The sequence below is a fragment of the Oncorhynchus nerka genome, linkage group LG27, assembly GCF_034236695.1.
Source record: "Oncorhynchus nerka isolate Pitt River linkage group LG27, Oner_Uvic_2.0, whole genome shotgun sequence".
Taxonomy (NCBI): Eukaryota; Metazoa; Chordata; class Actinopteri; order Salmoniformes; family Salmonidae; genus Oncorhynchus; species Oncorhynchus nerka.
In genome coordinates, this window is record NC_088422.1 from 82,592,182 (window position 1) to 82,609,022 (window position 16,841).

At 46.6% G+C, this 16,841-nt stretch overlaps 1 protein-coding gene across 1 annotated transcript in view; it reads left to right on the plus strand.

Moving 5' to 3' along the window:
• The window catches only part of LOC115120649 (protein unc-13 homolog C-like), a 242,585-nt gene that overhangs the window by 178,096 nt on the left and 47,648 nt on the right, over positions 1-16,841 (plus strand). The window contains exon 30 of the mRNA XM_065012084.1: positions 2,240-2,387. Within this exon, the coding sequence (XP_064868156.1) occupies positions 2,240-2,387 (148 nt within the window). The remainder of the gene's footprint in view (positions 1-2,239; positions 2,388-16,841) is intronic.

The following is a 16,841-nucleotide window of genomic DNA, read 5'->3' on the forward strand; positions in this document are numbered from 1 at the left end:
TAAGAACAAATTCTTATTTTCAATGACGGCCTAGGAACAGTGGGTTAACTGCCTGTCCAGGGCCAGAACGACAGATTTGTACCTTGTCAGCTCGGGGGTTTGGACTTGCAAACTTCCGGTTACTAGTCCACCGCTCTAACCACTAGGCTACACTGTTTTTGTTGGTGTTGTATGGACTAGCTCTTGGAGTTGGTGTTGTGTGGACTAGCTCTTGGAGTTGGTGTTGTGTGGACTAGCTCTTGGAGTTGGTGTTGTGTGGACTAGCTCTTGGAGTTGGTGTTGTGTGGACTAGCTCTTGGAGTTGGTGTTGTGTGGACTAGCTCTTGGAGTTGGTGTTGTGTGGACTAGCTCTTGGTGTTGTGTGGACTAGCTCTTGAAGTTGGTGTTGTGTGGACTAGCTCTTGGAGTTGGTGTTGTGTGGGCTAGCTCTTGGAGTTGGTGTGGTGTGGGCTAGCTCTTGGAGTTGGTGTTGTGTGGGCTAGCTCTTGGTGTTGTGTGGACTAGCTCTTGGAGTTGGTGTTGTGTAGACTAGCTCTTGGAGTTGGTGTTGTGTGGACTAGATCTTGGAGTTGGTGTTGTGTGGGCTAACTCTTGGTGTTGTGTGGACTAGCTCTTGGAGTTGGTGTTGTGTGGGCTAACTCTTGGTGTTGTGTGGACTAGCTCTTGGAGTTGGTGTTGTGTGGGCTAGCTCTTGGAGTTGTGTGGACTAGCTCTTGGTGTTGTGTGGACTAGCTCTTGGAGTTGGTGTTGTGTTGGATATGTCTTTGATGGTTTCTCTGCCATTCTTCCCTCATCAACACATACGGTATCTTCAGAGTGAATCTGGGTTGTGCCTATTCTGCCGAGGCAGCAGAGCTACAGAGCTTAGTCCCAAATGACACTGTATGCCCTATGTAGGACACTACTTTTGATCAGAAGTAGTTTGCTATAGGTAATAGGATGTCATTTGGAACACAAAGCTACAGCGCTTAGGATCATTTACTCTGAGCAGCTTTGGCTCATTGACTCACCCACTGTTTTCAGTCTGTATCCGATATTCCATAATGCATCAGTGACTGGATTATATCTGAACATGACTTTCTTGTTCCAGAGCCAATGGAGGATGCCCTATGAACTCATGAACTCCAGTGAGGTGGAGAGTGTGTGGGGGTGGAGTGTGTGTATGTGGCAGGACTTTAAGCAATTATCATCTGTCTTAATGCAACAGTACAGAGTACATTTTTATTAGGCCTACTGCTGCCAGCCTGGAGAAGCATACATAGTTATTACCTCTCCCACACAGTCTTCCACACAGTCTGGTCGGAAGATGTGAAAAGTACATTAACTCTGTACGTGTTCTATCTGGTCTGAGTGTACCCGAGTTTTATTGGTAACCTCACTCCTCAGATTGAAATGCCTTGAATTGCTAGCTTTTTCAGTGGTGTAGCTGGCTAAGGTGTTGTCGAGTGTTTGCAAGACAGAGGACCCGAGATCAAGTAGCAGACTTTAGGAGGGAGGAAGATGTATTGTTAAACAAGCAGTTTGACAGCTGTTACATAAGCAAACATGCTTATTATCTCTCCCACACAGTCTCCTATACAGTCAGTCTGGTCAGAAGACTTAAAGGTACATGAACATGTATGTTTTCAATCTGATCTGAGGAACCAACATTAAAATGAATATGGTGAATGAAAGCTTACCCAAGTAAACTCCAGCCCAGCTTTAACAAAAAGGGTAACCAGGTGCTTAACTGGGGGGACAATTCTAAAAAAGTAGTCCTACCTCCAGGACACTCCAACAGGTGACTATCCCAGAAAAGAAAAAGGAACTGTCTGTCTGCATATATTTTTTATTTTTTATTTTACCTTTATTTAACTAGGCAAGTCAGTTAAAAACAAATTCTTATTTTACAATGACGGTCTACCCAGACAAAACCCTCCCCTAATAACCCGGACAGCGCTGGGACAATTGTGCGCCGCCCTATGGGACTCCCGATCACGGCCGGTTGTGATACAGCCCGGGATCGAACCAGGGTCTGTAGTGACACCTCTAGCACTGAGATGCAGTGCCTACGACCGCTGCACCACTCTGGAATCTTTTAACATACATATACAGCATCTTTGTTTTACGGGACAGACAAGCAGGCTAAATGTACTGACTATGTCTGTTCTCCTTCTAGTCTGAAGACTGAAGACAGTGAATAAAGTGGCTCTGACCTTCATTCTTTCTTTTTTCCTTTCTCTCTCTCTCTTTTCCGTAGCAATATTTCCACGCCGGAGGAAACGGTCTGAAGAAGACGTTCCTTGAGAAGAGCCCTGACCTCAAGTCCCTCAAATACGCTCTGAGCCTTTACACACAGCCTACCGATGCCTTGATCAAGAAGTATATATGCACCCAAACCTCTCAAGGTAAGGACACTGAGCTAGTAGATATGCACCCAAACCTCTCAAGGTAAGGACACTGAGCTAGTAGGTATGCACCCAAACCTCTCAAGGTAAACACTGAGCTAGTAGGTATACAACTAAACCTCTCAAGGTAAGGACACTGAGCTAGTAGATATACACCCAAACCTCTCAAGGTAAGGACACTGAGCTAGTAGATATGCACCCAAACCTCTCAAGGTAGGGACACTTAGCTAGTAGATATGCACCCAAACCTCTCAAGGTAAGGACACTTAGCTAGTAGATATGCACCCAAACCTCTCAAGGTAAGGACACTGAGCTAGTAGATATACACCCAAACCTCTCAAGGTAAGGACACTGAGCTAGTAGATATACAACCAAACCTCTCAAGGTAAGGACACTGAGCTAGTAGATATGCAACCAAACCTCTCAAGGTAAGGACACTGAGCTAGTAGATATGCAACCAAACCTCTCAAGGTAAACACTGAGCTAGTAGGTATGCAACCAAACCTCTCAAGGTAAGGACACTGAGCTAGTAGGTATACAACCAAACCTCTCAAGGTAAACACTGAGCTAGTAGATATGCACCCAAACCTTTCAAGGTAAACACTGAGCTAGTACATATGCAACCAAACATCTCAAGGTAAGGACACTGAGCTAGTAGATATGCAACCAAACCTCTCAAGGTAAGGACACTGAGCTAGTATATATGCACCCAAACCTCTCAAGGTAAGGACACTGAGCTAGTAGATATGCAGCCAAACCTCTCAAGGTAAGGACACTGAGCTAGTAGGTATGCACCCAAACCTCTCAAGGTAAGGACACTGAGCTAGTAGGTATGCAACCAAACCTCTCAAGGTAAACACTGAGCTAGTAGATATACACCCAAACCTCTCAAGGTAAACACTGAGCTAGTAGATATGCAACCAAACCTCTCAAGGTAAACACTGAGCTAGTAGATATGCAACCAAACCTCTCAAGGTAAACACTGAGCTAGTAGATATACACCCAAACCTCTCAAGGTAAACACTGAGCTAGTAGACATGCACCCAAACCTCTCAAGGTAAGGACACTGAGCTAGTAGGTATGCAACCAAACCTCTCAAGGTAAACACTGAGCTAGTAGACATGCACCCAAACCTCTCAAGGTAAGGACACTGAGCAAGTAGGTATGCAACCAAACCTCTCAAGGAAAACACTGAGCTAGTAGATATGCAACCAAACCTCTCAAGGTAAGGACACTGAGCTACTAGATATGCAACCAAACCTCTCAAGGTAAACACTGAGCTAGTAGGTATGTACCCAAACCTCTCAAGGTAAACACTGAGCTAGTAGATATGCAACCAAACCTCTCAAGTTAAACACTGAGCTAGTAGGTATGCAACCAAACCTCTCAAGGTAAACACTGAGCTAGTAGGTATGCAACCAAACCTCTCAAGGTAAACACTGAGCTACTAGATATGCAACCAAACCTCTCAAGGTAAACACTGAGCTAGTAGGTATGCAACCAAACCTCTCAAGGTAAGGACACTGAGCTAGTAGGTATGCAACCAAACCTCTCAAGGTAAACACTGAGCTAGTAGATATGCAACCAAACCTCTCAAGGTAAACACTGAGCTAGTAGATATGCAACCAAACCTCTCAAGGTAAGGACACTGAGCTACTAGATATGCAACCAAACCTCTCAAGGTAAACACTGAGCTAGTAGGTATGCACCCAAACCTCTCAAGGTAAACACTGAGCTAGTAGATATGCACCCAAACCTCTCAAGGTAAGGACACTGAGCTAGTAGATATGCAACCAAACCTCTCAAGGTAAGGACACTGAGCTAGTAGGTATGCAACCAAACCTCTCAAGATAAGGACACTGAGCTAGTAGATATGCAACCAAACCTCTCAAGGTAAACACTGAGCTAGTAGATATACACCCAAACCTCTCAAGGTAAGGGCACTGAGCTAGTAGATATGCAACCAAACCTCTCAAGGTAAGGACACTGAACTAGTAGATATGCACCCAAACCTCTCAAGGTAAGGACACTTAGCTAGTAGATATGCACCCAAACCTCTCAAGGTAAGGACACTGAGCTAGTAGATATACACCCAAACCTCTCAAGGTAAGGACACTGAGCTAGTAGATATACAACCAAACCTCTCAAGGTAAGGACACTGAGCTAGTAGATATGCAACCAAACCTCTCAAGGTAAGGACACTGAGCTAGTAGATATGCAACCAAACCTCTCAAGGTAAACACTGAGCTAGTAGGTATGCAACCAAACCTCTCAAGGTAAGGACACTGAGCTAGTAGGTATACAACCAAACCTCTCAAGGTAAACACTGAGCTAGTAGATATGCACCCAAACCTTTCAAGGTAAACACTGAGCTAGTACATATGCAACCAAACATCTCAAGGTAAGGACACTGAGCTAGTAGATATGCAACCAAACCTCTCAAGGTAAGGACACTGAGCTAGTATATATGCACCCAAACCTCTCAAGGTAAGGACACTGAGCTAGTAGATATGCAACCAAACCTCTCAAGGTAAGGACACTGAGCTAGTAGGTATGCACCCAAACCTCTCAAGGTAAGGACACTGAGCTAGTAGGTATGCAACCAAACCTCTCAAGGTAAACACTGAGCTAGTAGATATACACCCAAACCTCTCAAGGTAAACACTGAGCTAGTAGATATGCAACCAAACCTCTCAAGGTAAACACTGAGCTAGTAGATATGCAACCAAACCTCTCAAGGTAAACACTGAGCTAGTAGATATACACCCAAACCTCTCAAGGTAAACACTGAGCTAGTAGATATGCACCCAAACCTCTCAAGGTAAACACTGAGCTAGTAGACATGCACCCAAACCTCTCAAGGTAAGGACACTGAGCTAGTAGGTATGCAACCAAACCTCTCAAGGTAAACACTGAGCTAGTAGACATGCACCCAAACCTCTCAAGGTAAGGACACTGAGCTAGTAGGTATGCAACCAAACCTCTCAAGGTAAACACTGAGCTAGTAGATATGCAACCAAACCTCTCAAGGTAAGGACACTGAGCTACTAGATATGCAACCAAACCTCTCAAGGTAAACACTGAGCTAGTAGGTATGCACCCAAACCTCTCAAGGTAAACACTGAGCTAGTAGATATGCAACCAAACCTCTCAAGTTAAACACTGAGCTAGTAGGTATGCAACCAAACCTCTCAAGGTAAACACTGAGCTAGTAGGTATGCAACCAAACCTCTCAAGGTAAACACTGAGCTACTAGATATGCAACCAAACCTCTCAAGGTAAACACTGAGCTAGTAGGTATGCAACCAAACCTCTCAAGGTAAGGACACTGAGCTAGTAGGTATGCAACCAAACCTCTCAAGGTAAACACTGAGCTAGTAGATATGCAACCAAACCTCTCAAGGTAAACACTGAGCTAGTAGATATGCAACCAAACCTCTCAAGGTAAGGACACTGAGCTACTAGATATGCAACCAAACCTCTCAAGGTAAACACTGAGCTAGTAGGTATGCACCCAAACCTCTCAAGGTAAACACTGAGCTAGTAGGTATGCAACCAAACCTCTCAAGGTAAGGACACTGAGCTAGTAGATATGCACCCAAACCTCTCAAGGTAAGGACACTGAGCTAGTAGATATGCAACCAAACCTCTCAAGGTAAGGACACTGAGCTAGTAGGTATGCAACCAAACCTCTCAAGATAAGGACACTGAGCTAGTAGGTATGCAACCAAACCTCTCAAGGTAAACACTGAGCTAGTAGATATACACCCAAACCTCTCAAGGTAAGGGCACTGAGCTAGTAGATATGCAACCAAACCTCTCAAGGTAAGGACACTGAACTAGTAGATTTGCAACCTAAGCTCCAAAGTTAAGGACACTTCCGCTAGTATATGCACCCTAATACACCCGAGTACACTTAATCTGTTTCCCCAAATGTCCCTGAAAGTCCCCAAATGTCCTCTCTAGAGGTTAGGGTTAGAGTTCAGGGTTTAGGTCAATTCCATTTCAGTCAATTCAGGAAGAAATTCCAATTCCATTCTTTCTCATAGAGAAGCATTGATGGAAATTGGAATTAGAACTTCAGTTAACTTCCTAACCCTGCTCACAGGAGGCTGGTTAGGGGAGGACGGCTCCAATTGATGAAGGGAATTGTATCATGTGTTTGATGAGCTGGATACCATTCCATTTATTCCATTACAGCCATTACTATGAGCCCATCCTCCCCAATTAAGGTGCCACCAACCTCCTGTGACCCTGTGATAGTTATCCTTGCTCCTCTTACAGTGGGCTGCAGTGTTTTTCCATGTCAGCTTGGTTTCTCTTCAGTTTACCGTGTGAGATGGTTATTGTAGTAATTGCATTTTTCATCTACTGCCTCCTTCAATCCTTTTCTCTTTCTATTTTACTCTTGCTTCTCTCTCTCTTTCTCACTCACTCTCTTTTGCTCTCTTTCTCTCTCTGTCGCTCTCTCTCTCTGTCACTCTCTCTTTGCTGCTCTTTCTTTGTCGCTCTCTTTCTCTGTCTGTCGCTTTGTCTTTGTTGCTCTCTCTTTTCCGCTCGCTCTCTCTCTCTGTCGCTCTCTCTCTCTCTCTCTCTCTGTCGCTCTCTCTCTCTTTCGCTCTCTCTCTGTCCCAGTTCCATGCTGTGTTTTACTGTGTCTCTGTGGAAGTGTAGGTTTTCTGTTTTCTTAACAGAGTAGAGCTACCTGATGGTCTATCTAGGGCTGTGGGCACAAACTTTTTATAGTCCCGTACCCCTTCAAACATTCAACCTCCAACTGCGTACCCCCTCTAGCACCTGGGTCAGCACACTCTCAAATGTTGTTTTTTTGCCATCATTGTAAGCCTGCCACACACATACATTACAATACATTTATTAAAAATGAATGTTTAAATTTACATACACTTAGGTTGGAGTCATTAATAGGTTTTCAACCACTCCACAAATGTCTTGTTAACAAACCATAGTTTTGGCAAGTCGGTTAGGACATCTACTTTATGCTTGACAGTCATTTTTCCAACAATTGTTTACAGGCAGATTATTTCACTTATAATTCACTGTATCACAATTCCAGTGGGTCAGAAGTTTACATACACTAAGTTGACAGTGCCTTTAAACAGTTTGGAAAATTCCAGAAAATGATGTCATGGCTTTGAAGCTTCTGATAGGCTAATTGACATCATTTGAGTCAATTGGAGGAGTACCTGTGGATGTATTTCAAGGTCTACCTTCAAACTCAGTGCCTCTTTGCTTGACATCATGGGAAAATCAAAAGAAATCAGCCAAGACCTCAGAAATAAAATTGTAGTCCTTCACAAGTCTGGTTCATCCTTGGGAGTGTGATGAAAGAAATAAAGGCTGAAAGAAATCATTATTTCTACCATTATCTCTACTATTATTCTGACATTTCACATTCTTAAAATAAAGTGGTAATCCTATCTGACCCAAGACAGGGAATATTTACTAGGATTAAATGTCAGGAATTGTGAAAAACTGAGTTTAAATGTATTTGGCTATGTAAAATAGTGTATGTAAAATTCTGACTTCAACTGTATATACAGTACAAAATCCATGTGTACGTGTCTGCATATTGCGTATGCATTTACATTTACATTTAAGTCATTTAGCAGACGCTCTTATCCAGAGCGACTTACAAATTGGTGCATTCACCTTATGACATCCAGTGGAACAGTAGTGCATCTAAATCTTTTAAGGGGGAGGGGGGTGAGAGGGATTACTTTATCCTATCCTAGGTATTCCTTAAAGAGGTGGGGTTTCAGGTGTCTCCGGAAGGTGGTGATTGACTCCGCTGTCCTGGCGTTGTGAGGGAGTTTGTTCCACCATTGGGGGGCCAGAGCAGCGAACAGTTTTGACTGGGCTGAGCGGGAACTGTACTTCCTCAGTGGTAGGGAGGCGAGCAGGCCAGAGGTGGATGAACGCAGTGCCCTTGTTTGGGTGTAGGGCCTGATCAGAGCCTGGAGGTACTGAAGTGCCGTTCCCCTCACAGCTCCGTAGGCAAGCACCATGGTCTTGTAGCGGATGCGAGCTTCAACTGGAAGCCAGTGGAGGGAGCGGAGGAGCGGGGTGACGTGAGAGAACTTGGGAAGGTTGAACACCAGACGGGCTGCGGCGTTCTGGATGAGTTGTAGGGGTTTAATGGCACAGGCAGGGAGCCCAGCCAACAGCGAGTTGCAGTAATCCAGACGGGAGATGACAAGTGCCTGGATTAGGACCTGCGCCGCTTCCTGTGTGAGGCAGGGTCGTACTCTGCGGATGTTGTAGAGCATGAACCTACAGGAACGGGCCACCGCCTTGATGTTAGTTGAGAACGACAGGGTGTTGTCCAGGATCACGCCAAGGTTCTTAGCGCTCTGGGAGGAGGACACAATGGAGTTGTCAACCGTGATGGCGAGATCATGGAACGGGCAGTCCTTCCCCGGGAGGAAGAGCAGCTCCGTCTTGCCGAGGTTCAGCTTGAGGTGGTGATCCGTCATCCACACTGATATGTCTGCCAGACACGCAGAGATGCGATTCGCCACCTGGTCATCAGAAGGGGGAAAGGAGAAGATTAATTGTGTGTCGTCTGCATAGCAATGATAGGAGAGACCATGTGAGGTTATGACAGAGCCAAGTGACTTGGTGTATAACGAGAATAGGAGAGGGCCTAGAACAGAGCCCTGGGGGACACCAGTGGTGAGAGCACGTGGTGTGGAGACGGATTCTCGCCACGCCACCTGGTAGGAGCGACCTGTCAGGTAGGACGCAATCCAAGCGTGGGCCGCGCCGGAGTTGCCCAACTCGGAGAGGGTGGAGAGGAGGATCTGATGGTTCACAGTATCGAAGGCAGCCGATAGGTCTAGAAGGATGAGAGCAGAGGAGAGAGAGTTAGCTTTAGCAGTGCGGAGCGCCTCCGTGATACAGAGAAGAGCAGTCTCAGTTGAATGACTAGTCTTGAAACCTGACTGATTTGGATCAAGAAGGTCATTCTGAGAGAGATAGCGGGAGAGCTGGCCAAGGACGGCACGTTCAAGAGTTTTGGAGAGAAAAGAAAGAAGGGATACTGGTCTGTAGTTGTTGACATCGGAGGGATCGAGTGTAGGTTTTTTCAGAAGGGTGCAACTCTCGCTCTCTTGAAGACGGAAGGGACGTAGCCAGCGGTCAGGGATGAGTTGATGAGCGAGGTGAGGTAAGGGAGAAGGTCTCCGGAAATGGTCTGGAGAAGAGAGGAGGGGATAGGGTCAAGCGGGCAGGTTGTTGGGCGGCCGGCCGTCACAAGACGCGAGATTTCATCTGGAGAGAGAGGGGAGAAAGAGGTCAGAGCACAGGCTAGGGCAGTGTGAGCAGAACCAGCGGTGTCGTTTGACTTAGCAAACGAGGATCGGATGTCGTCGACCTTCTTTTCAAAATGGTTGACGAAGTCATCTGCAGAGAGGGAGGAGGGGGAGGGGGAGGAGGATTCAGGAGGGAGGAGAAGGTTGCAAAGAGCTTCCTAGGGTTAGAGGCAGATGCTTGGAATTTAGAGTGGTAGAAAGTGGCTTTAGCAGCAGAGAGAGAAGAGGAAAATGTAGAGAGGAGGGAGTGAAAGGATGTCAGGTCCGCAGGGAGGCGAGTTTTCCTCCATTTCCGCTCGGCTGCCCGGAGCCCTGTTCTGTGAGCTCGCAATGAGTCGTCGAGCCACGGAGCGGGAGGGGAGGACCGAGCCGGCCTGGAGGATAGGGGACATAGAGAGTCAAAGGATGCAGAAAGGGAGGAGAGGAGGGTTGAGGAGGCAGAATCAGGAGATAGGTTGGAGAAGGTTTGAGCAGAGGGAAGAGATGATAGGATGGAAGAGGAGAGAGTAGCGGGGAGAGAGAGCGAAGGTTGGGACGGCGCGATACCATCCGAGTAGGGGCAGTGTGGGAAGTGTTGGATGAGAGCGAGAGGGAAAAGGATACAAGGTAGTGGTCGGAGACTTGGAGGGGAGTTGCAATGAGGTTAGTGGAAGAACAGCATCTAGTAAAGATGAGGTCGAGCGTATTTCCTGCCTTGTGAGTAGGGGGGGAAGGTGAGAGGGTGAGGTCAAAAGAGGAGAGGAGTGGAAAGAAGGAGGCAGAGAGGAATGAGTCAAAGGTAGACGTGGGGAGGTTAAAGTCGCCCAGAACTGTGAGAGGTGAGCCGTCCTCAGGAAAGGAGCTTATCAAGGCATCAAGCTCATTGATGAACCTGGAGGGCGATAAATGATAAGGATGTTAAGCTTGAAAGGGCTGGTAACTGTGACAGCATGGAATTCAAAGGAGGCGATAGACAGATGGGTAAGGGGAGAAAGAGAGAATGACCACTTGGGAGAGATGAGGATCCCGGTGCCACCACCCCGCTGACCAGAAGCTCTCGGGGTGTGCGAGAACACGTGGGCAGACGAAGATAGAGCAGTAGGAGTAGCAGTGTTGTCTGTGGTGATCCATGTTTCCGTCAGTGCCAAGAAGTTGAGGGACTGGAGGGAGGCATAGGCTGAGATGAACTCTGCCTTGTTGGCCGCAGATCGGCAGTTCCAGAGGCTACCGGAGACCTGAAACTCCACGTGGGTCGTGCGCGCTGGGACCACCAGATTAGGGTGGCCGCGGGCACGCGGTGTGGAGCGTTTGTATGGTCTCTGCAGAGAGGAGAGAACAGGGATAGACAGACACATAGTTGACAGGCTACACAAGAGGCTACGCTAATGCAAAGGCTATCGTGTGTGTGTATCCATTGGATGTGCTCGTGGAAGCTGAGCAACTTGTGTTGTCGACAGGTGCAGGTGTAGTACTGCTGGTAGTAGCAGTACTACCAGTAGAGCTGGTATGTGTCTTTATGGACACGGGCCTTACTTTCTTTTTTTTCTATGGACGCGGGCCTTACCTGATTGGAGTAAACTAACCTGATTGGAGTAAACTAACAATCCTACCATCCCTAACCAGATTGAAGTAAACTAATGATCCTACCATCCCTAACCAGATTGAAGTAAACTAATGATCCTACCATCCCTAACCTGATTGAAGTAAACTAATGATCCTACCATCCCTAACCAGATTGAAGTAAACTAATGATCCTACCATCCCTAACCTGATTGAAGTAAACTAATGATCCTACCATCCCTAACCAGATTGAAGTAAACTAATGATCCTACCATCCCTAACCTGATTGAAGTAAACTAATGATCCTACCATCCCTAACCAGATTGGAGTAAACTAACGATCCTACCATCCCTAACTTGATTGGAGGTAACTAACGATCCTACCATCCATAACCTGATTGGAGTAAACTAACGATCATACCATCTCTATCCTGATTGGAAGTAACTAACGATCCTACCATCCTAACCCGATTGGAGTAAACTAGCGATCCTACCATCCTAACCTGATTGGAGTAAACTAGCGATCCTACCATCCTAACCTGATTGGAGTAAACTAACGATCCTACCATCCTAACATGATTGGAGTTGGAATTTTATTGGTTGTTAGCGTGTTGATTTCCCCTGTTCCAGGTCTTAATTATGTTGTCGTGATATCCTCCTCCCTAATCAGGATCCATTCATCAGCTCTCTCTCTCTCTCTCCCTCTCTCTCTCTCTCTCTCTCTCTCTCCTTCTCTCTCCCTTTATCAGCTCCTGCTCTAATAGCCTCTGCTTGTTTGGCAACATATTGATAAGACATCGTATCAACTAGGCTGTTAATGACACAACAGACACACAAACAACAGTACAAATATGTCTACAGTATGTTACTACCCGCAAATCTTGCCCTGTATCTATGTTACTACCCCCACGTCTAGCCCTCTGTCTGTGTTACTACCCCCACGTCTGAACCTCTGTCTGTGTTACTACCCCCACGTCTAGCCCTCTGTCTGTGTTACTACCCACACGTCTGAACCTCTGTCTGTGTTAGTACCCCCACTTCTGGCCCTCTGTCTGTGTTAGTACCCCCACGTCTGGCCCTCTGTCAATGTTACTACTCCCACGTCTGGCCCTCTGTCTGTGTTACTACCCACACTTCTGGCTGTTCTGTCTATGTTACTACCCCCATTTCTGGCCCTCTGTCTGTGTTACTACCCACACTTCTGGCTGTTCTGTCTATGTTACTATCCCCACTTCTGGCCCTCTGTCTGTGTTACTACCCCCACGCCTGGCCCTCTGTCTGTGTTACTACCCCCACGTCTGGCCCTCTGTCTGTGTTACTACCCACACTTCTGGCTGTTCTGTCTATGTTACTACCCCCACGTCTGGCCCTCTGTCTGTGTTACTACCCACACTTCTGGCTGTTCTGTCTATGTTACTACCCCCACCTCTGGCCCTCGGTCTGTGTTACTACCCCCACTTCTGGCTGTTCTGTCTATGTTACTACCCCCACATCTGGCCCTCTGTCTATGTTACTACCCCCAAGTCTGGCTGTTCTGTCTGTTTTACTATCCACACGTCTGGCTGTTCTGTCTGTTTTACTACCCCCACGTCTGGCCATCTGTCTATGTTACTACCCCCACGTCTGGCTGTTCTGTCTGTTTTACTACCCCCACGTCTGGCCCTCTGTCTATGTTACTACCCCCACGTCTGGCTGTTCTGTCTGTTTTACTACCCCCACGTCTGGCCCTCTGTCTATGTTACTACCCCCACGTCTGGCTGTTCTGTCTGTTTTACTACCCCCACGTCTGGCCCTCTGTCTATGTTACTACCCACACGTCTGGCTGTTCTGTCTGTGTTACTACCCCCACTTCTGACCCTCTGTCTGTCCTACTACCCCCACATCTGGCCCTCTGTCTGTGTTACTACCCCCACGTCTGGCTGTTCTGTCTATGTTACTACCCCCACTTCTGGCCCTCTGTCTATGTTACTATCCCCACGTCTGGCCCTCTGTCTATGTTACTACTCCCACATCTGGCCCTCTGTCTATGTTACTACCCCCAAGTCTGGCTGTTCTATTTATGTTATTACCCCCACTCCTGGCTGTTCTGTTATGTTACTACCCCCACGTCTGGCTTTTCTGTCTGTGTTACTACCACGTCTGGCTGTCCTGTCTATGTTACTACCCCCCACGTCTGGCTGTTCTCTCTGTTTCTACCCCCACTTCTGGCTGTTCTGTCTATGTTACTACCCCCACGTCTGGCCATCTGTCTATGTTACTACCCCCACGTCTGGCCCTCTGCCTGTGTTACTACCCCCACGTCTGGCTGTTCTGTCTATGTTACTACCCCACATCTGGCTGTTCTGTCTGTTTTACTACCCCCACGTCTGGCCCTCTGTCTATGTTACTACCCCCACGTCTGGCTGTTCTGTCTATGTTACTTCCCCCATGTCTGGCTGTTCTGTTATGTTACTACGCCCACGCCTGGCTAGTCTGTTATGTTACTACCCCCACGTCTGGCTGTTCTATTTATGTTACTACCCCCACGTCTGGCTGTTCTGTCTGTTTTACTACCCCCACGTCTGGCTGTTCTGTCTGTTTTACTACCCCCACGTCTGGCTGTTCTGTTACGTTACTACCCCCACGCCTGGCTGTTCTGTCTATGTTACAACCCCCACGTCTGGCTGTTCTGTTATGTTACTACCCCCACGTCTGGCTGTTCTGTCTATGTTACTACCTCCACGTCTGGCTGTTCTATTTATGTTATTACCCCCACTCCTGGCTGTTCTGTTATGTTACTACCCCCACGTCTAGCTGTTCTGTCTGTGTTACTACCACGTCTGGCTGTCCTGTCTATGTTACTACCCCCCACGTCTGGCTGTTCTGTCTATGTTTCTACCCCCACGTCTGGCTGTTCTGTCTATGTTACTACCCCCACGTCTGGCTGTTCTGTCTGTTTTACTACCCACACGTCTGGCTGTTCTATCTATGTTACTACCCCCATGTCTGGCTGTTCTGTCTATGTTACTACCCCCATGTCTGGCTGTTCTGTTATGTTACTACCCACACGTCTGGCTGTTCTGTCTATGTTACTACCTTCATGTCTGGCTGTTATTTTATGTTATTACCTCCACGTCTGGCTGTTCTGGCTGTTTTACTTCCCCCATGTCTGGCTGTTCTGTTATGTTACTACTACCCCCACGTCTGGCTGGTCTGTTATGTTACTACCCCCACGTCTGGCTGTTCTGTCTATGTTACTACCCCCACGTCTGGCTGTTCTATTTATGTTATTACCCCCACGCCTGGCTGTTCTGTTATGTTACTACCCCCACGTCTGGCTGTTCTGTCTATGTTACTACCCCCACGTCTGGCTGTTCTGTCTATGTTACTACCCTCATGTCTGGCTGTTTTGTTATGTTACTACCTCCACGTCTGGCTGTTCTGTCTTTTTTACTTCCCCCATGTCTGGCTGTTCTGTTATGTTACTACCCCCACGCCTGGCTGGTCTGTTATGTTACTACCCCCACGTCTGGCTGTTCTGTCTATGTTACTACCCCCACGTCTGGCTGTTCTGTCTATGTTACTACCCTCATGTCTGGCTGTTTTGTTATGTTACTACCTCCACGTCTGGCTGTTCTGTCTTTTTTACTTCCCCCATGTCTGGCTGTTCTGTTATGTTACTACCCCCACGCCTGGCTGGTCTGTTATGTTACTACCCCCACGTCTGGCTGTTCTGTCTATGTTACTACCCCCACGTCTGGCTGTTCTATTTATGTTATTACCCCCACGCCTTGCTGTTCTGTTATGTTACTACCACGTCTGGCTGTCCTGTCTATGTTTCTACCCCTACATCTGGTTGTTCTGTCTATGTTACTACCCCCCACGTCTGGCTGTTCTGTCTATGTTACTACCCCCACATCTGGCTGTACTGTCTATGTTACACGCCCTACGTCTGGCTGTTCTGTCTGTGTCCATGTTTCTGTCTCTTTGTCTCTCTGTCTCTCTGTCTGGCTGTTTCTCTCTCACACCCTTCTTTCTCCTCCTCCTCTCTCTTGTTCATCTCTATCACTCTCTTACCCCCTCTCCTCTCCTTATCTCTATTTCTCTCTCCCTCCCTCTCTTTCACCCCCGCTCTCTCCCTTTCTCCCTCCTGGGTCTATCATTGAGTGCACCTCCATATTTAATGTGTGTTTGTTCTCTGCTCCAGAGAGGGTAGTGGTCCTAAATGGTTGGAGTCCCTGTGTAGGGCAGCACCTTGCGTTACCATTGTGTGTGTGTGTGTGTGTGTGTGTCTGTGTGTCTGTGTGTGTGTGTGTACTACTGTTCCATTCTGTTCTGTTCTTTTACTCAGAGCTTAATGCATTTATCTACAGCTCCATGTGTTGTTTTGTTTTCTCTGTAGCTTGTTTTTCTTTTGTCACTGGTTTCCAGAGATCCCTACTTCTCAGAGTGACACAGGAGGAAGTGGAGTGAGTCATTCACTTCATGTTGCAGCTTATATTTCAGTCACTACACACATGGGTTTCTCCTCTACCTTTCTGGATCAGTGTGTGTGTAACCTTATTTGAGATGCAGTGTTTCTGTCTTTTTGACTCTCTGTCTCACCTTTTCTCGCTCTCTGTCTCACCTTTTCTCTCTCTCTGTCTCTCTGTCTCTCTCTCTTTTCTCTCTCTCTCCTTTTCTCTCTTTTTCTCTCTCTCCTTTTCGCTCTCTCTGTCTCTCTCTCTCTTTTCTCTCTCTTTTCTCTCTCTGTCTCTCCTTTTCTTTCTCTCTCCTTTTCTCTCTCTGTCTCCTTTTCTCTCTCTCTGTCTCTTCCCTCTGACTCTCTTACAACATGTGGTTGTGATGAGTAGCAGGTCATTGCCGTTGATGATTCTCTCTCTCACTCTCTCAATTCAATTCAATTCAATTCAAGGGGCTTTATTGGCATGGGAAACATGTGTTAACATTACCAAAGCAAGTGAGGCAGATAATATACAAAAGTGAAATAAACAATACATATTAACACTAAACATTACACATACAGAAGTTTCAAAACAATGAAGACATTACAAATGTCATATTATATATATATACAGTGTTGTAACAATGTACAAATGGTTAAAGTACACAAGGGGAAATAAATAAGGGTTGTATTTACAATGGTGTTTGTTCTTCACTGGTTGCCCTTTTCTTGTGGCAACAGGTCACAAATTTTGCTGCTGTGATTGCACACTGTGGAATTTCACCCAGTAGATATGGGAGTTTATCAAAATTGGGTTTTTTTTCAAATTAGTAGTGGATCTGTGTAATCTGAGGGAAATATGTGTCTATAATATGGTCATACATTGGACAGGAGGTTAGGAAGTGCAGCTCAGTTTCCACCTCATTTTGTGGGCAGTGAGCACATAGCCTGTCTTCTCTTGAGAGCCATGTCTGCCTACGGCGGCCTTTCTCAATAGCAAGGCTATGCTCACTGAGTCTGTACATAGTCAAAGCTTTCCTTAAGTTTGGGTCAGTCACAGTGGTCAGGTATTCTGCCACTGTGTACTCTCTATTTAGGGCCAAATAGCATTCTAGTTTGCTCTGTTTTTTTTGTTAATTCTTTCCAATGTGTCAAGTAATTA